A 20,666-nucleotide genomic window follows, 5' to 3' on the forward strand; every position below is an offset into this window, starting at 1 on the left:
TGATCATTTATAGTCGTTAGGATAGTTTCTAGCCATTGGAAGCATTGTAGACAGACTTGTATCGATACAACTCACAAAATGTATGGTTAAAAGTGGGCTTGTATTGATAGAAGTGGACTTGTAATGGTAGAAGTCCCCCTGAGTAACGGTAGAAGTCTAGAGGAATGCTTGGGATGTTCTCTGACTTGCTTCTATCGGTAGAACTTCCTCCAAGTATTGCTACAACTTGTATAAAATGAGTTTAAAACACTTAAAAACATTTTGGATTGACCAAACAATATTTAGATAAATTAAAATACATTTCAAATATGTTTTTGAGTAATTTTACAATTCTTTGAAATGCTTTGAAAATGTTTAACAAAATTTTCAATAATTATTTTCACCAAATGACTTAGAAAATATAAATAAAAATTTACCTTAAATTTTGTTATATCAAAAGCTTGAAAAATCAAATCTAACCTATATTATCAAATCTTTAATTTTGATTTTAATTTATATAAATTTAAATTTTTTAAAATTTTATTTCTCATATTTTTATTACGAGAAAATAGGTATAGGTTGTGCTTTTTATATTTTTATTTTTGTTGATAGATTTTCATCTTCATTTAATAAATCTATTTTTAAAATTTTAATTATTAAACAATAAACATTTTTTAAAAAATTGAAAAGAAAAGAATAATTTCTCAAATCAAATGCCACGTTACTTCATAGGGTTTAATGTAAAATACGCTTACTCCCCATGGTTTTAGGAATGCCCATTTACCCTCAAATTTGAAGAAAATATCATAAGCCCTATAGAGATCTATTTACTAAGCAATTTTTAAATAAAAAAAATTATACCATTCTTTTTATTTATCAATGTATTTTCTATTTCATTTATTCATATTTCCAGTTTTGATTACAAAATAATTAAAATTTAATTACATATTAAAGTGATATAAAATTAAATATATTTGAATATTTCATAAAAATTATATTTGATTTCAAATTTATATTTAAATTAGTTAGATATTAAACTTGAGGTAAATTCATTAAATTATTTTATGTAAAATTGATTAGTTACTATTATTTAAAAGGTTTTAACGAAAAAGAAATTGATTAAAATATTAATTAAAAATTATTGAATATAAAAATTAAATATAATGAATAATAAGTAACTAGTAAAGGGAAAAATGTTATTCTTATTTAATATTCATTTAATAAATAAATTTTAAGGTAACATTTGGTGCTTTCCTTCCTATACATTAAAAAGTATTGATTTTTTTTTTGGTGACAAAATATGAAAGAGTATCAATTACAAAATAATATTAGTATCAGCAAGGCTAGACTAGGCATCCAGAGTAGTTTATCTAATCGAATTTGGCTAGTAACCTTTGAAGGAGTTGCATAGAACATTTTGAGGCTAATGAGTAAGTCCTTCGTCAATTCGACTAGAATATGAGGAGCAAAATTCACATCCTTTAGTATCTGCTTAACTTTCACATGCCATTCACGTCTGCATAGTTCTTAAATTCTTAAAATCAAATCTCTATTCAACTAACCTTTGATACCTCCCTAAATTCCTTTGATGGGTAGAGCACAACCAATCTCAATGATAACTCTATCCCATCATAGTTAGCCCAAAGTTCTGCTTGCTCTACATTATATCTACCAATGTTACCTCCTATCCCCTACATCGATCTACCATACTCGTCTCTTGCTACTGTTGCCGAAAAGTATTGATTAATATATTTAGAAAGTTGCATTATTACGTCTGATTCATTAAATACTTCCTTAGAAATGTAATGATAATTTACAAGTTTACCCTTATTAAATAAAAGTAATATTCATGTATTTTATATATTAAAATAATAATAAATATTTGGATTAAATATTTAATAATATTGTAATTGATAAATTTTAAAATTATAATTATAATTATAATTGAGTATGTGAATGAATTTATATATGTTTTAGCTATAAAGTGAAAATTGCAAAAAGGAAAGAAAAAGTTATAAAGTGAATAATAATAAGACCATCAAAACCTAGACAAAAAATGGTATTTGCCTATTTGGATGAAATAAAATAATGATCTCTGGCCAAAAACCGAAGTAATTGGTTGAAAATCCTGATTTGCCCCCTTTCACAGCAAAACCAGTTTTCCCCTCATTCCACGGGCACTTACACCCCCCATCGTTCCCCCCTCTCTCTCTCTCTTAGTATTTCTCTCTACTCGCAGCTCTCTCTCTCTCTCTAACAGATTCAGTCGATCGAGCGGCCGCCCATCACCGCCCATGACTCTGATGACTCCTCCACCGTTAGATGTAACCATCCAACCCTTCTTCTCTCTCTTCCTATTTCACTTCAATTCAATTTCGATCCCCTAACGCCGTGTTTTTTCAACTGTCTCAATGCTTCTTCCCATCCAGCTTGGAAGAGGAAATTCATCATTTTTCTGAGTGTCCATGCTTGGACTCCTAGGGTTTTGATCAGCAGATCCGAACTGTCCCTCTCATTTTGTATCTGTTTTTGTTTTGCAGCAGGAGGACGATGAGATGTTGGTCCCCCACAATGACTTCGTCGACGGTCCTCAGCCTTTAGAAGGTGAAATTTTCATTTCTATTAAATTTTTTTCTGCTTGTGTCTCATGAAACTGAGAGTAAGTTGAATTTCACTATAGAATTGAATTCTTGTTTATTCTTTTTCTTTTTTCTTTTTAGTTTCAGCTGAATGAAATGTCGTATTTACATCATTTTGAATATTTATGAATATTCTTTGCTGCTGATTTTTTTAATTCTTTAATTTGATCGTTTCTTATGCTTTCAATTTTTAACATTGTCTTATTTATTAAAGTGGCGAAGGAAGCTGCAAGTAAAGTGGATGCACAAGCAGTGGATGATCCACCGTCAGGAAGGTTCACATGGACAATTGAGAATTTCTCGAGGCTTAATACTAAGAAGCTCTACTCTGACATCTTCTTTGTTGGAGGCTACAAATGGTAGTTTTAGTTGATCAATTTGTGCTCTTCGGAGTTCTTGCTAAACTATTTTTGCATTGATCTATCAATAAGATTTAATTTGAGTCCTTTTGAACAGGCGGATACTTATTTTCCCCAAGGGTAACAATGTTGATCATTTGTCAATGTATCTTGATGTTGCGGATTCAGCAACTTTACCCTATGGATGGAGTAGATATGCACAGTTCAGCTTAGCTGTCTGCAACCAAATACATAATAAGTATACTATTAGAAAAGGTATATCTGGTGGTACTGCAATTCTTAATTCAATCCCTTTATGTAGCAGTTGTTTTGGCATCTTATGCTGCATGTCAACGGGTTATACACCCATGTAAAGCCAGTCAACCTTCTTTTTTCATTCATCCATTTTTTTTTTTTGCTTTTTAAGTTGTAGTCTTTTTTGTTAAACAACTCTTGTTTTTGACATTGTTTCTGTTTATGAATTCTTTACTGCTCTGAGTGGTAGTTTGTACATCTATTTTATATACTTCAAAATTTAACTTCTTCTTCTTCTTTTAGAGCTGCCTTAATATGGCCATTATCTGTATCTTGCATGTTTCAAACCTTCTGTTTAAGTGTATCCAAGATTGAGCTTAATTTCCCATTGGTGATAGTCAGTATTTCTTCTTACATCTTTTACTTCTTTTTTTTTTTTTGGATTCTTATGGGTGGGGATTTGAACCTTGAAGTTGAGACCTCCTTCCTTGAGGAGAAGAGTAACTATCAATTAGGTTATTCTGCAGTTGCATTTTGTACCCTTCGGATGAGCTGATTTATTCATGTGTTTTAGAGGTGGAGTTGAATGTAGCATGTTGAAGAGTAATGGCTGTGGAGCTCTGTCCCCAACGTGTAGTGACAATTCAAGAAATTTGCATTTATTTTTTTCTTTTTTTGGCATAGCTGATTTATAGAATCCTTTAGTTGCTAAGTTTACCTGGTTGTGGACTTCTTGTGGTTAAATAGATAGAGCTTGAATGCGGTTCAAGTTTTGAAGAATGAGTCTGCCAATGGCATAGTTAACTACTAAAAGTTGACATATATTTAAGGTTTATCAAATGGCATGCTATTTTGTTTCCTTTACTACTTTTTTTTATATATGCCACATAAAGTTTGGGTTGGAAAAAGTAGTCTGAAGCTAAATTTGTCTGACTATGAAGAAAAATGATTGATTATGTGAATTTTGTCTTCAATCATGTCCCATGAGATCTAATAGCCCAGCTGCCATACTGCCATTTTTACTTTTGAGCAGTCTTGTGAAGACAAACTCCTAGGCATGACTACGGTTTGCGCCTTAGTGCTAGACAGCAAGAGCTCTTCAGACCGTTTTGGGTGAGTTCCATTGATGAGACATATGCTCGTGTGCCTAGGAGCCTGCTTTTTAAGGGGATAGGCATAGAAAGAGACTGTTCCATTGAAGTTCTCTTTGATTTAATTTAAACCTTTTTCATTAGCTATACCCTAAGGGATAGCATCAAGCTCTGTATTCCTTAATATTTGAATATTCTAAAAGAAAAGGGATAGCATCATGCTCTGTATTTATAGATAAAGCTCTTTGGACTTTATTCTCATAATTATATATTAAGCTTATATACACATGCAGACATAGACTGACTTACAAAACCACATACGTATTGTACCTTTTGGAACTGATCTTAAAAGATTATATTTCTTATTTTCTTGTATAATCTAGAACTTTAATTTAATTTACCGAGGCAAGTTTGAAATTAAAATTTTTAAACTGTTTTAGTATTTTTTTTTCCTGATTCTAGGCCTTCTAGGATTTTCTAAAGACTTAAGTAAAATTTCCTTGACCCTGGGGTAATCTTTATGTGTTTATAAGTTAGCTTCTCCACAGGAACCATTATTTTAGACAGTTAAGATATATTTTAATTGCATGCTTATTACTTTCTAGGATGCCTTTGGTTTTGAAATTATGAGCTTTTTTCTTGTGAAATGGTTGTCTGACTAATATTGATATTCTCATTCTCGTTAATGTTGGTATTAAGGCCTTTGAAATTGCCCTGAGTTTCTCACTTCACTAGACATGCCCCATTCCCTTCTCATCAACTGCAACTCATAAGGCAACATGGTTTTACAAGTAATTTTCTGACCAATTTATCTATCCGGAAATCAGATACTTTGTACTGCCTGAAAATTGAGTCTTGCAACTGGCTGAAGTCCAGATCCCTCTTGGCATTAAACTGGTCTTGGACCCAGTTAAATAAAAAAGCTCTTGTTCCATCTATATTAAGGTTTGATGTTGTAACTAGCTCAATATAGAGTCCTCAAGATATACTCCTTGATATCTATTAAAGGGACATTTTGGCATTAAAGCAAAGCAGTTCTCCATGTTTGTACTTTATATTCTTTTTGGTCTTCCGTTCACTATGGTAAAAGTGTGGTGAACTGCTTTTACTTTTTATCCTCAAAGTCAATGTGAAAAATTGTGGTCTGGAATGGAGATGTTATTTTTGTTCTTTAATTCTTGGTAGATTTGGGTGTGATATAATGGGTGGGTATTCCTATAAATTTTTGAAATTCAGAAGAAAGAGAGGTGCATCAAAATTTCAAATGAATTTCCATAAAAATGCACTGCTTAAAGATGTTGATGATTACCTGATGTTTAGTGTGTTGAAAATTTAGGCTTCTTGAATTGTCATGGTGCCCACTTGTTTTTGCTTTATCATGCAAGCTCAAATTTTGTGCGATTGATTCTTCATTGTTCTTTGCAGACACTCAGCATCAGTTCAATGTACGTGAAAGTGATTGGGGCTTCACTTCATTCATGCCTCTTGGTGAACTATATGACCCTAGTAGAGGCTTTCTTGTGAATGACACATGTGTCGTAGAAGCTGATGTTGCTGTGCGTAAGGTTGCTGATTATTGGTCACATGACTCAAAAAAGGAGACTGGTTATGTCGGACTCAAGAATCAGGGAGCCACCTGCTATATGAACTCTCTCCTCCAAACACTCTATCATATTCCCTACTTCAGAAAGGTTAGCTTATTTATTCTTTATTACATTTCTTATAGTTAAAATTCTCAAGGAGTTAAATGCTTGAGCCATGCATTGCAGGCTGTGTATCATATGCCAACAACTGAGAATGACATGCCCACAGGGAGCATTCCATTGGCTTTGCAGAGTCTATTTTATAAGCTCCAGTATAGTGACACTAGTGTGGCAACCAAGGAGTTGACGAAATCTTTTGGGTGGGACACTTATGATTCTTTCATGCAGCACGATGTTCAGGAACTTAATAGGGTTCTTTGTGAAAAGCTTGAAGACAAAATGAAGGTATAGGGTTTTCTTCTATTAGTATTTTGTGATTGATTGCTCCTATGTTTGTTTAAAATGTTTCTAAAAATTTCTTTCTTTATTTTAAAATAACTCTCAGGGAACAGTTGTGGAGGGTACAATACAACAGTTGTTTGAAGGGCATCATATGAATTATATTGAATGCATCAATGTGGACTATAAGTCAACAAGAAAGGAATCATTTTATGGTACAGTTTTTAAGGTTACAACAATGACTAGATTGTTAAAGGTTGATATTGTGGGGCTTATAATTTGACACAATTACCTGTAGATCTTCAGCTTGATGTGAAAGGCTGTAAGGATGTTTATGCATCTTTTGACAAATATGTTGAAGTGGAGTGTCTTGAAGGTGACAATAGGTATCATGCTGAACAATTTGGTTTACAGGTGAGATGCCTTGGAGAAATCCATCAGTTCATCATTTTTACATTGAAACCTATAACTTAATGAACAGATTCTACATTATAAAAACTTGTGGACTTAAATAAATTTATTCAAATCTGCTTGTCTTTGGCTGGTCTGCGTTGTCTCTTCTTTCAGCCATCTTTGTTTAGATATGCTTGGGAAAGCAATCTGTTTTCTTCATGGTGTTGATTTGGAAGTTATGGTTTTCCTGACTTGGACTACTATGCTCAATGTTCTGTACTCAGCTTAATATCTTGCTTAAATGTTCCCTATAAAGATAATGTTTAAAGAATTTCAGGGGTTTTGTGCCTTTTTCAGGATGCCAGGAAAGGAGTTCTTTTCATTGACTTTCCTCCTGTCCTTCAACTTCAGCTAAAACGTTTTGAGTATGATTTCATGCGGGATACTATGGTGAAGGTTAGTCGCTGAATAGATAACTGAATATCTTGTCTTATATTTCTGTTGCTTTAATGATTGCTATTCTTTTCTTGTTTGAATTTGGTCAAAGTTACTCTTAAGCATTTAGTACAGCATCATGAATTGTAAGCATATTTTAATAACCATACTAGGATCAGGTTCTATATAATGCTGATTCTATATGATGCTTCCCTTAAATGAATGTATATGTGGCTTTCCATTTTTCTGGTTTGACTCATTTTATGTAAATCTGGTTTGTGCAAGAGCCAGTGAGATGATCTCCTATTTGTATTTTGAAGTTCATATTTCCCTTCTGAGATTTTGTTAATCTGAATGATTGTCTGTTAACTTTCTCTAGTTAGCCAGATATGTTTAATGTAAGAATTTACTTCTAAAAGTAGTACTGAAACTTCTTTTTTAAGATTATCTTTGGAATTCCTAAGATATTTCCCCTTATTTCTAAATAAAATGAAGATTCCTTACTTCTTATTTGTTGTAAGAATATACCGACAAAAAATTTAATTTCCTGGAATATTTTTATGTTGGGATTAATATTTTCCGTAAAAGATTTAGTCCTAAGGTTTCTACCCTCAATATTATGGAATGGTACATAAATGACTTGTTTTCAAGCTATAAGTTGTGATACTAGGCATCATGTTGTTGAACTTTAATAGGATAGATTATCTGGAGAAACACGTGAATCATTTGCATCTAGCTCTTTTAGCATTTTCTATTTTAGTTTAGAAGTTAACCTAATGGTTAATATATTTTCTGAGGCCATTTTTCTGTTTTCGTATAAGTAAAAGATGTACTATAAATTTGCAGCCTTTGCTAGATAATGTTACTTTTAACAAAAATGTGTTTTGAGTACATGTATAGTATTATGAAGTGTGTTGATTCCGACTTTAACATGGGTGGGTGATAATTATTCAATGATTCAGTAGTCAAAAATATTTTCTCTTTGCTTGTACTATACAATGACAAATTGGCAGTCAATTTGCAATTGTTTTAGAGGGCTCTTCTGGAAACAAGAAGTAAAGAACCAGAAGGGGTGTGGTCTTAAACTTTATGCCCCTCCTTGAGGTGTGGTCTTAAACTTTATGCCCCTCCTTGAAGCTGTTCTAAAATAACCAAGATACTTCTTATATCATTAGATCCTGTAGGCTCATAAATTTTGTCTGAAAGTGAGAGAGATGGTGTGTGATAAAAAGGTTGCACAAATTCTGTTAGATCCTTTCTGTTCTATTCTCTTACATGCATGTATGTGCATGCATGTGCATTTCACTCAAATCTGTTATTTAATCTTTGATATCCGTGGAAACATTTCTTTATTATTATTTTTAATCTTAATCATACTTTTTGTATAGATAAATGATCGCTATGAGTTCCCCTTGCAACTTGATCTAGATAGGGAGGATGGCAAGTATTTATCACCTGAGGCTGACAGAAGCGTTCGCAACCTTTATACCCTTCATAGGTATTTGCTCACTTTGTTGTGCTGGAACTGTCAATTGTTTTTTTAGCAGCTGTGTTCCTTCTCCCACTTGATGTAAGTGACTTAAGGAAGGGTTTCAAAGAAACCTAAATCTCTAAAAATTTAATCTGTTTTTGACTACAAATTATTAGATCAATCAATTAAGCATGTCTGATGGTATAATGTGCAATAAAAAACTAATCATTTATGTAAAACAATGCAGAACTCCCCCTCAATTAGATTTTAATGATTTGTAGAAATCCAAAAAGTGCCTGCAATAACTTTGAAGAGCAAGGAAGACAAAAGGAGAATATAAGAATGCTGTAACCACAAGGTTTTGTTTGATGAGCAAAGTATTCTGCTAGTTAACCTGACAAGACACCTTTTAATAATTTTTAATCAGTTCCAATTTACTAAAATCCTGCATTAACTTGAGCACTAAAAAAGCCAGACTAACCTATAGCTACCTTATGTAACAGAAAACATAATTAGTCGAGGTGATATAATTACCAAAATAACCTTTATTTGCTGCTCAAAATTGTCAATTTCTAGTAAGCATTATTTCTATTGTGATTTCTTTAGTTTTCTTCTGTTTTTGGGTCTTTTATTTTTTGTTGGACTAGGCTTTCCTCTGATTATGTGTTTTATGCTATTGTTGTTGTTATCATCATCATCATCAAAAGCACTGCAAATATCACCTTTATTTTTTTTGGGATAACTGAAGAAACAAAATCACAAAAAAGCCACCCCTAAGGGAGCCATCATTGTCTTGTGTCAATTAATTATTAGGCTTTGTTGGTTACTTGATATTTAGAAGCATTGTTGTTCATTTGGTGAAGTTGGCTATTGCTGAAATTTATCTACTTCCTTGTATAAATTGTGCTTGTTTCAACTGAGGGATAAGCACATTTATAATGATTATTCCAGTTTGCAAATTTATGCTAATAGTTTAACTAGTTGTCAAGTTGGTCGATATGGATGTGATAGAGGCCAGTTCTATTATTTACTTATATTTCAAACAGAGTAGTAATGAAAATTTCAGCGTAAGGTTATATTGGTGTTTTATTGATTAAGAGTGCAAATAGAGATTTACTTTCTGCCTTTTTGTTACTCTTTGTGGCAGACTTTTCTCCATCTTTTTTCTCTTAATTTAACTGCTTATAAAAACTATTCAATCTGGTCTTTTATAACTCACCTTGACAAGTGTACAAGAGGGTAATAAGATCATAATTCTTTTACATTGTATGCAGTGTTTTGGTTCACAGTGGTGGGGTGCATGGTGGGCATTACTATGCTTATATCAGGCCAACCCTCTCAGATCGGTGGTACCTATCATGTTTTGAAAATTTCTCACTTCCAGGCTTTTATGCTAATTGCCTGTCATAATGTTCTTGTTTTTACTTATGCTCACTTCAGCATTTATTGGTATTGGTCATCTAGGTTCAAGTTTGATGATGAACGGGTAACAAAAGAAGATGTTAAGAGGGCATTGGAGGAGCAGTATGGTGGTGAAGAAGAGGTATTGTTCTCTGATTGTTGCGTGTCAAAATTGATATTTCTTTTATGTGGTTGAATTTCCTTCAGTAGAGATGCTTTATCTTACCTGCTTCCTTAAACAGTTACCGCAGACAAATCCTGGGTTCAACAACACTCCATTTAAATTTACTAAATATTCAAATGCATATATGCTTGTGTATATACGAGAAAGTGACAAGGACAAAATAATCTGTAATGTGGATGAGAAGGACATTGCTGAACACCTGAGAGTAAGATTGCTTCTGATTTTTGTTAATTACAAATTTAAATTTGCAATGCTGTTTATGTTCACTGCAAAATGTTGCTGTGTGCTTTGAACATCACATTTCAGATAAGATTGAAGAAAGAGCAAGAAGAGAAGGAGCAAAAGAGGAAGGAAAAAGCAGAGGCACATCTGTATACTGTTATAAAGGTACAACATTCCGTATGCTTGTCTCTCTCTCTCTCTCTATAGATTTATATGTTTCTTATCTTATTTTTGTATGTCATCAGGTTGCACGTAATGAAGACCTAGTTGAGCAGATTGGAAGGGATATATACTTTGATCTGGTGGATCATGAAAAAGTTCGTAGCTTTCGAATTCAGAAGCAGATGCCTTTTAATGTTTTCAAGGTACTTAAATATAAGGCTAGATCTTTCTGACTTGTTTTAATCAATTATCTGGTACCCCCCTAAAAAAAGTAAAAATCGGAAAGTAATTCTGTAATGCCATTACTTTTTTTCTCGAGCTTCACTTGGAATTTTCTCCCTGCTTGTATTAGGGTGATTTCCTGCTACTTTTCCTGTATGCTTGGAATTGTTTCAATCTTCTAGTATTTTGTAGTAGACAATTTTACACTTGGGGAACGAACTAATTGAATTAGATCATTTTTCATGTCAAAGGTTTAAAAACTGACAATCTACTGGTAACTGACAATGCGTAGATTGAAAAAAGATGTTGAGAGGTAAAATGTACCATATTGGAGATTTTAGATCTGAGTCATCTGACTCTAGTTAAGGTACTACTTCTGCAATAACCTTGATTTTCTTTGTAAAACTAAAGATTTAGATGATTTAAAGTTCCAAATTAGGTTTCTCATTCTCTCCTGAAAACCTTGGGGCTCTGACTAAAAGTCAATGTGTGCCGATTTCTGTTTTTCTCTGACCGTGTGAGCGTGAGCTCCTACACTTTTTAGGGTAGCGTGAGCTCCTACTAGAAAGTTCAAAACCTGGGACGACTCAATATGATTGAAAAGCATGGAAAAACCATTTTGGATTTCATTATTACTTGTTCTTGTGAATTTTGCATGAAGAATTTGTAAGAGCCTGCTGAAGTGAAGTATGTTGACAAGTGAAGTTTAATATGAAATTGGTGAAGAAGATGGTTGCATAGATTAGGATTCTGCCTGATAAGTTCCCTGATGTTGATGTGAATTTGGTGATTATAACTTGTCTGAAGTTTTTGAAGTATCTGACAAAAAGATTCAGGGCTTATTACTTAAGTACCAACCAAGGTTAGAATCTGGGTGAGAATAGGCATGGCCGTCATGAACGTGGTGGAAAGCACTTAAGTTATGGCATTACCAATTAAGATGTGAATGTGGATGCCTTTTCTCGAAATCTTCTCTTCTTGAAATGATGCACTTTTCCTTTAGTCAAGTATCTTGAATTTGTTGTTTAACTTTCCTTACTATGTACTATTCATATATGGTTTTATTCTACAGAAATTCCAATTATTAAGGAACTTTTGTTTGCCTCAGTAGGAGTTGGACCTTATATAGTACAAGGGGAGCAAGACCTTCTAACTGAAATTTGTGTCTCACTTTTGGAGATAAATCAATTAAATGTGGATTTTTTCCCCTCTGCACTGCTTGTTTTTTATTTTCTGTTGTTTTAATCAAGCAGTTGAAAGAGATAAATGTAGTTTTAATTCCTTAACCTATAACTATGTGATGGTTTGAACTAAAAGTTAGTGGATTTCTGCATGTGCCTCAGTGCATGGTTTATGGATGGGATGCTTTCCGGTTAGATATGTTCTTATTTGCTTTGTTTTGTTTTGTATTTTTGATGATTTTATTTTTCTAGACTCCACAACAAATTCCTTTATTCTGTAAGTTTTGAAGCTAATGCCATACAATTGAAGTTTCTACTCCTAATGTCCTATTGTTTGTTATTATCAGGAAGAAGTTGCTAAAGAGTTTGGTATTCCTGTGCAATATCAACGTTTTTGGTTGTGGGCAAAGCGGCAGAACCATACATACCGTCCAAATCGACCATTAACTTATCAGGAGGAAGCACAATCTGTAAGTGTTTTTGGTTTTACTAATTTCAAGCTTTTACCTGAAGCATGTTATATGACCTATGGTTTGAACTCGTACCAGCACGCGACGCTTGTACCCGAGTCCAAGCAACATACATTTAAAATCACGACCAGTCATTGAGTGTATTCTGTATATGAATTGAATAATGTGTAGTCTGGTTGATTGTATGATGACATTGATATTCATACTGGCAGTCATAAGTATGGATTATGTAGTAACATTTGCAGTAAACTTTTCTTTTCAGGTTGCTGGCAGGTATAGGTCTAGTGGGTCCACCCACTTTATCTGCTTTGTGTACTCATGTTTGTCTTGTTCTTGTATTTTAACGTAACACAACATTTTGTGTATGATGTGATCTTTGTAATACCTTCAATTAGGTAGGACAACTTAGAGAGGTTTCAAATAAGGCGAATAATGCAGAGCTGAAGTTGTTCCTGGAAGTGGAGCTTGGACCGGTACTTATTTGATAATTTTCTTTTGAATTTTGGTTTGCTTGAAGCTCTTTGTTATTGTGATGGTGCACTATTTCTAATATTTAGCATTATTCAGGATTTGCAGCCAGTACCTCCACCTGAGAAGACTAAAGAAGATATTCTTCTTTTCTTTAAACTCTATGACCCAGTCAAAGAGGAGCTCCGGTAATACCTACATCTTATTTTTCTTTAGAGAGGAACTATTTGTGGTTACTGATGCTTTTTCTTCTATGTCAGTTATATTGGGAGGATGTTTGTGAAGGGTGCTGGCAAGCCAATGGAAATATTGGCAAGGATCAACAAAATGGCAGGCTTTGGTCCTGATGAAGAGATTGAACTTTATGAGGTTGGTTTGGTTATTTTATTTTAGATGCATCTGGTTTCCCAATAAACGTGTCTACCACATCTCACATATCTCTTCCATGCACAGGAAATAAAATTTGAACCCAATGTCATGTGTGAACACATTGACAAGAAGCTCACATTCCGTACCAGTCAGGTGTGATAAATCATGCTCAATTACAATGTTTTCTTCCATAAGTTGACAAGCCTTTATTATGAAATCACTTTGTCAATTATCTGTATCTCAATGTTTGAATTATTTTTGCTTTTTCTCCTGATTTTATTATTATTATTATTATTTTAAATTTGTCTTTGTGAATGCATGTTCCAAATACAGCTTGAAGATGGTGATATTATATGCCTTCAAAAATATTCTGAAGTTGCAAGCGAACAATGCCGTTATCCTGATGTTCCTTCATTTCTGGAGTATGTACATAATCGTCAGGTATAGGAAGAATCTTCTTGTGGTAGTAGTAATTTTTTGACAACTTGTTATTGTATGAAGATTGGACCATTGCTGAGGTTCTAATTTTTCTTTTCCTGGCTGCAGCAATTCTGTTGATGTTTCTGATATGGATTGAGATTTCTTGATGTTGTTGACAGCAGATCTTTTCTTGCTTTTAAAATGTTTAGCTGTAGCTTGTGCTTTCTTAGGGAAAAAGCCAGACTTTTTTCTTTTTTGATATTTCTATCCTTTTTATTATTTGCCCTCACATTAGTAGAATTTTAGGCTTGAACCTTTTCTTTTTGTCTTTTGTTTCCTATTCATTTTGTGTTTTTCTTTTCCTGTTGCATTTATCTTTTGCCTCCAAATAAAAAAACTTACAAAAGCAAAAATTAAAAGCATCTATTAAATGGAACCATAGAGAGGGAAGGTTTTAAATTTCCATTGGTTGTACTAACTTTATGGAATCAGTATCTATGATATCTATTCAAAATCTAGAAGTAGAGGACTTTAGTTACTGATGCTTTGCTGAGGTCTGTGATTTTAATTTTAAACCCCATTATGTTGTACATGTTCAAAATTTAGTGTAATTGAGGATTATTATTTGCAAAAAATTTATTTATTTACATTGATGATATGTAGGTTGTTCGGTTTAGATCTCTAGAAAAGCCAAAGGAGGATGAATTTTCTCTTGAGTTGTAAGTTCGTTATTACTAAATTTTACACTTTTAAGTAGGTACATTCTGGAGTAAGTCTGGCTAATTCTGCTTACACTGTTCATGCTCATGTAATCATTTGTCTAGGTCAAAGCTTCACAATTATGATGATGTTGTTGAAAGGGTGGCTCACCATCTTGGCTTGGATGATCCTTCCAAAATTAGGCTTACATCCCATAACTGTTATTCCCAGCAACCTAAACCTCAACCTATCAAGTACAGAGGAGTCGAACATTTGTCTGACATGCTTATTCACTACAATCAGGTTTTGTTGGTTACCTAATTGTAGTTCTTTTTGATACTATTCATTGTTTTAACGTTTTGTCGATTATAATAATTCTGATTATTGCTGATGGGGTATATATCTGTTTTTGTTAGACATCTGATATTCTATATTATGAAGTGTTGGATATACCTTTGCCAGAACTCCAGGGCCTCAAAACATTGAAAGTTGCTTTCCATCATGCTACCAAAGACGAAGTGAGTGTGAATTAGAAAATTAAAATGCTTCAGTTAATTATTTTTTTTCAGTGTATTATCAGATTATGTTCCCCTCATGAATTATTCGTTAATTCTCAGGTAGTTATTCATACTATTAGATTGCCAAAACAGAGCACTGTAGGGGATGTTCTTGATGACCTCAAGACAAAGGTAACCATTCCAGTTTTGCTTTTTCACTTCCTTGAGTTTTTCCTCCAAAATATTTAAAAAAAGAAGGTGAAACTCTACCAAAATGACTTAGTTTTAATGGTCACTTTGCAGATAAAGCATTTGATTTATTGTTTATAGCACTTTATTTATATGATAGATAAGTTCTAGTTCAACTTTGCATCCGGCAATTATCTCCATATTTTTCCTTGAAGATAGGAATTCAACAAATTACTTTGCATTTGATGTGAGCAGGTGGAGTTGTCTCATCCTGGTGCTGAACTTAGATTACTTGAGGTTTTCTATCACAAGATTTACAAGGTATGTGTTCCGTTGGATTCTATGCATAAATATGGCTGTGTGCAAGCAAGTGTACGATGTACATGTATGTCTAGAGTTGGCAAGGCAGACCTGAACCCCCTAAAACTCGCTCAACCCATTTGAGCAGGAAAAGACAACCAGGCCAACCCAAACCTAAAATTCCCTATACCTGAAATGTAAACTAGAATGGTTCAGTTTGAAATGTTCTAAAATATATTTGAATATGAAATCAAATATCCAAAAACCTGCATAGCCCCAATGTTGGACTTGAAATGACTTGATCTGCCCAATTGCTGTCCATAATATGGGTGCACCTGTGTCTGGCTGCATGAACATGTTGGGGTATGATTTGGATTTTTGTTTTACGTTGCTTGAATAAAGTTTTGTTGACCTAATTAATGTCGATACTAATTTTCTTCCATGTCACATTATATGGAATTATTTACCATACAGACACATTTTTGGGAGATCTTTCACTGCCTATTTAACTGCTTTCATATAGATTGCTTGCTCATAAGCAAAGGTTATATCAACTTGATCTCCTGTGTATCATAGCCATTGTTTGTTGTAATTTTCCTGAAGTTTCATGCACCATAGCCATACTTTGCTAAAATAATTTTAAATAAGGGTTTTTAGTTTCTGTGGAAAATCTGAAAATTGCACTATCTTTATTTCTTTGGGAGCGAAAAAATTTGCCTCCATTTTGGGGCAGCACTTTTTATTCAATGGCTGAGTTATCAAGACCTGTTCATTAGCTAGAGTTTTTCAACGACTCTTTTGATACCTGGTGGACAAACGCAAGAATTCCAAAATTTGATACTTCTTTTTCTGTGTGGTTTGTTTAGGAATTCATGCAAATTATGATTGCTTTGTTAACTTTGTTGTCTTGTTTTGGTTTTGCAGATCTTCCCTCTCAGTGAAAAGATAGAGAACATAAATGATCAATATTGGACATTACGTGCAGAGGAGGTAAGGCTCTTTGTCCTCCAAACGTGTCCCAATTTGTATTTATACAGTATACCAATCTTAATTCTTGTAAATTGCAAATGATCAATATTGGACATTACGTGCAGAGGAGGTAAGGCTCTTTGTCCTCCAAACATGTCCCAATTTGTATTTATACAGTATACCAATCTTAATTCTTGTAAATTTTACATTCTAAAATCCTTATATATAGATTGTTCCATAAATTTCTACTTAACATTACGACTCTTTAACCTTGTTATATGGTTTGCATGCATTGTAGGGCTTTTAATCTCTTTTCAAGTATGACAGTGCTGAATGCTCACTTAATAAGCCAGTTAAAGTTTTATGGTCGTTCATGGCCTACGCTGGTCATAAGCAGCAGAGTGGTTGATTGTCTCTAGTTTGGCTGAATTTTAACAATAATTTAAAAATATTTTGCTTCCTTTCAAAGGCAACTCTACTATTAAGTATAATGGTTACAGAAAAAAAAAATCAATCCATTTGGAGCCAAAACTGGATTTTGAATATGTCCAAGATTTAATGGGAAAATGGTGCAGAATTATCTTTGCTTTTGACATTTTTAATGTTTTTGTATTTTTTTTAAATTTTATGTTCTCAGTCTATTTTAAAATTTTTACACTGACCAAATTAATCAACAGTTCTGACTTGTCCTGATCATACAATAAAATAATTAATGGGATATTCAAAAGTTCCTTCGCATTTTGTCAAACTATAGAGCTTCTTTTCTGTTTTCTTTAATATGTTCCCTTCATTCTCTTGTCTGATATTGATTTCTTATTGCCTTAGATACCGGAAGAGGAGAAAGACCTTGGTCCCCATGATCGCTTGATTCATGTTTACCATTTCATGAAAGACACAACACAAAACCAGGTGATAGATCATAATTTCTGTTCCTGCCCCTCTTTGAGTGGACCGATTTTGTTTCAAATACCATTGTTTTATTGATGAATGTTAAGAAAGAACTTCATGTCATAGAGGTTACTTGTTGCTTTGCTTATGTGTTAATTTCTTTGTCAACCTTAACAGCAGGTACAGAATTTTGGGGAGCCATTTTTCCTTGTTATTCATGAAACTGAAACATTAGCTGAAGTTAAAGTGCGAGTTCAGAAAAGATTACAGGTTCCAGATGAGGAATTTGCAAAGGTATGATCTCCCCGACACAGAAACCAAGTTATTATGTCTATTAAGATTGCATAGCTTTCCAGTTTTCTATAGTATTTTCTCTTCCTTTGTTTCCCCATATGTTTTTTTTACGGATATAAGTAAATTGAACAATTGTACAAATTCTGCCCATTATTCCAAATATTTGCTCATGGTTTTTCCTTTTCCATTTAAATCTAAACTGTCCAGTGGAAGTTTGCATTTTTATCACTGGGTCGTCCAGAGTATCTTCAGGACTCTGATGTTGTGTCTACTCGTTTTCAGGTTCTTTCTATCTCTATTATCTTCAAGTTCTGTACTTGTCACTTTTCTTGCTGCTCTTTTTGACATTGATCTTTTACTTTGTTTTTGTAGAGAAGGGATGTATATGGTGCTTGGGACCAGTATCTTGGACTGGAACATTCTGACAATGCCCCTAAGCGGTCATATGCAGCAAATCAGGTATAATATTTCTCGATAGCTTTTATTCTTAGTTGAAGAGCGGTGAACCTGGCCAATGATCACTGAATTGTAGTGGTATGAACAGTCGTCTAGTGAAATTTGTTTGATATTGATAGAATCTAAATTTAGGTATTCTAAATTGTTATTAATTCATCAATGCTAGTTGATTTGGCTCATTGTTGGTAGAGGAAACTGGGGTTTATTTTTATCGATTCTAGATGCATGCACATACCAAATAAGTCTGCTGACAAGAAATGAGGTACTTTGTTCATTGGTAAGATGGTTTGATTAAATTTTGCAGAACCGGCATACATTTGAGAAGCCAGTAAAAATCTACAACTAGATCAAAAACTGGAAGAGCTACAACTACTGTATGAGGTGAAACGTGTAGCCGACAGTACGTCCAACTTTTGTGTAATAAGCGAAGAAGCCAGAAGGAGGCTGATTGTTTGGTAATGCAGGAACGGTTATCAAGTAAATTAGATGTGATTCATTCAGCGGTATGGGAAGATGTCATCAACCTAGAAACTCTACATGTTTTCCCAATAGATAGGGACCCGCCTAGTTCCGTGGACAAAGTGGTTTTTAGGTAAGCATTTGGTGTTAAAGTTCGGTTGTAATCTACTTACTACACGACGAGATTTTGTTTTTGGCATTTGTTGTGGGTCGAAAATTTATATTAGCGGGCTGGTGAGTGAGTGATTGGGGATTGTGTATAGAAAATATAGACTGGTAGAGACCTAATGTTTTTCATTTAATCTCCTAAATTCGTGAACTGGTTTTTGCATAGGATGTCACTTGTTATTGGGGACCCCCGTCCCAGCTTTTGTGTAATAGAATGAATCATATCACCATCAACTGCCCAACAACCAGCCTTTGGCTTCCAACTTACATACATATATATAAAGAAACGAACGTAAGCTATGACATGTTTATATAAAACCAAAGTAAATTGGCCGTATAGTTTACACGTCGCAAGTTGTGTGGCAGTGCAGAAATAAAGCGATATTATTTCATTGTGCATGTTTGTTTTGAGGCATGCTATGTTCCTCCTATTTGGGCGAAAATACAGAGAATTTACAGTACTGAAAGATTACTACAGAGGAGAAATATCTCCCAAGTTTGAACGAGTCAGGCAGGACTTCTACGGTAAGCCCTTTGAAATGAACTTACCGCACCTGACAACGCAGGCAACAAGTGCAAAATTTTACCCTACACATATTGGTTCGCTTGCTTTTTGAGCGTATGCAATGACTTTTCTACGTCATTATAGAAATTATAACGTATGCAATGTGTTTTTAAACAAGACTTACAACAATTATTTTTTTATTACACTATTCTTTGCTATATATTACTGTTAATATTTTTTAAGGTTTTATGGGATTATACGTAATAGTAATTACTATAAATCTTTGGTTAAAATATTTGAAGTTCTTGTACTTTCAAAAATTTGAAATTTAGTTATATTTTTATTTTCAAAAATTTAGTCTTTTTACTTTTTGAAGTTTGAAATTTAGATCCAATTGTTAAAATTATTAAATTATTTTTGTTAAATTGATGTTTATTACAATATTATTATTTTTATTTACATGGATATCAAGTTTTTTTTTTTTATAATTTTGAAATGTTATACAAACAAATTTAACCAAAAAAAAAAATAACAATGTCAATAGTTGGACCTAAGTTTCAAACTTCGAAAGTAGAGGGATTAAATTCTAAATTTTTGGAGAGTACTAATACTTATAGCATATTTTAACCTAAAACTTTAATGTTTTCTTGATCTTCCTACCATTGTACTTGTTGTTGTAAGTAATTTGTGTTGATGTTTTCGAGTTTAGTTCTTTAGCGTTTACGGTTTTTAATATAGTCAACTCTCTATATAACTTCATTTGTCTGTTAATATTTTACTTGCTATGGTACACTTATATCAACATGTTTTTATAAGGAGATAATTGTTGTAAGCTAACATATCATGAATTTTCATCAAATAAAGAAAGTGAGAATCAAATCAATAAAATTAAAATATGTAAAGTAGGTGAATGCATTATTGCTTTTATACATATTTTATTTTACATTATTTCACATTGTTAATTACAAAGTTCATAAATATAACAAGTTTAATTAATCTAAATGAATTATCAAATTAAATTAATTATTTAATTTACCATGAGTTAATAATCAATTTATAAGTTTATGATGTTCCAAATTCAAAGTAGAATATTTAATTAGGGACTTAATAGTTGATTGAATTGATATCTTTAATTTCATTCATAAAAGATTATTTTGATTTAATAAAATATGATTAACGAATTTTTTGTGTGAAATTTAAACATTTTATTCAAATAATATTTTAACTAAAATAATTTTTATTTAATAAATTATAATCAGTAGATTTGCTTGTATGAAATAATTATAGTTTTACTTAAAATTTTAGGCAATATACACTATTGTAGAAAACTAATTTAATAAAAATTATATTTATAACCATGGTTGTTTCTGTTATAAGTGAAAAGCTGTTATGGAATTTTAAAATAAAACATAAAAAAATCCGTTCTATTAGAAACTGAGTTGTTATAGCGAGTGTCTGTTATAAAAATGGTTGGTTATAATAATATTTTTTTTGTCAAATCACAATTTTAATTAAAAAAGGGAATTTTCATAAAATTATTTTATTAAGTGAAAAGTTATT

The 20,666-nt window shown here is 32.8% G+C and overlaps 1 protein-coding gene across 2 annotated transcripts; it reads left to right on the forward strand.

Moving 5' to 3' along the window:
* The first annotated feature begins 2,066 nt into the window (after nucleotides 1–2,066).
* On the forward strand, nucleotides 2,067–18,831 carry LOC107915733 (ubiquitin C-terminal hydrolase 13). Of its 2 annotated transcripts, none has more exons than XM_041103436.1 (32): nucleotides 2,067–2,303; nucleotides 2,520–2,583; nucleotides 2,833–2,977; nucleotides 3,075–3,232; nucleotides 5,728–5,993; nucleotides 6,072–6,290; nucleotides 6,391–6,499; nucleotides 6,583–6,698; nucleotides 7,035–7,133; nucleotides 8,501–8,610; nucleotides 9,858–9,932; nucleotides 10,048–10,126; nucleotides 10,227–10,373; nucleotides 10,475–10,555; nucleotides 10,636–10,755; nucleotides 12,303–12,425; nucleotides 12,821–12,898; nucleotides 12,993–13,081; nucleotides 13,154–13,262; nucleotides 13,347–13,415; nucleotides 13,596–13,703; nucleotides 14,346–14,401; nucleotides 14,507–14,684; nucleotides 14,798–14,899; nucleotides 14,999–15,070; nucleotides 15,323–15,388; nucleotides 16,292–16,357; nucleotides 17,162–17,245; nucleotides 17,402–17,518; nucleotides 17,726–17,800; nucleotides 17,891–17,977; nucleotides 18,279–18,831. In XM_041103436.1, the coding sequence occupies exons 1-32, from the start codon at nucleotides 2,274–2,276 to the stop codon at nucleotides 18,318–18,320; spliced, it is 3,339 nt and encodes a 1,112-aa protein (XP_040959370.1). In that variant the 5' UTR covers nucleotides 2,067–2,273; the 3' UTR covers nucleotides 18,321–18,831. The 2 variants fall into 2 exon arrangements, with proteins under 2 accessions (XP_040959370.1, XP_040959371.1); XM_041103437.1 differs by having other exon boundaries at nucleotides 17,405–17,518.
* The last annotated feature ends 1,835 nt before the right edge of the window (nucleotides 18,832–20,666 follow it).

This window comes from Gossypium hirsutum, chromosome D10 (assembly GCF_007990345.1).
Source record: "Gossypium hirsutum isolate 1008001.06 chromosome D10, Gossypium_hirsutum_v2.1, whole genome shotgun sequence".
In the NCBI taxonomy this organism is placed as follows: domain Eukaryota; kingdom Viridiplantae; phylum Streptophyta; class Magnoliopsida; order Malvales; family Malvaceae; genus Gossypium; species Gossypium hirsutum.

Excerpts from the sequence above, each read along its gene's own strand:
- LOC107915733 (XM_041103436.1), top strand. The coding sequence starts at position 2,274 with ATGACTCTGATGACTCCTCCACCGTTAGAT. Across the intron at positions 2,304-2,519 it reads TGACTCCTCCACCGTTAGAT|CAGGAGGACGATGAGATGTT; the intron begins GTAACCATCCAA and ends TTTGTTTTGCAG. Across the intron at positions 14,685-14,797 it reads TGCTTATTCACTACAATCAG|ACATCTGATATTCTATATTA; the intron begins GTTTTGTTGGTT and ends TGTTTTTGTTAG.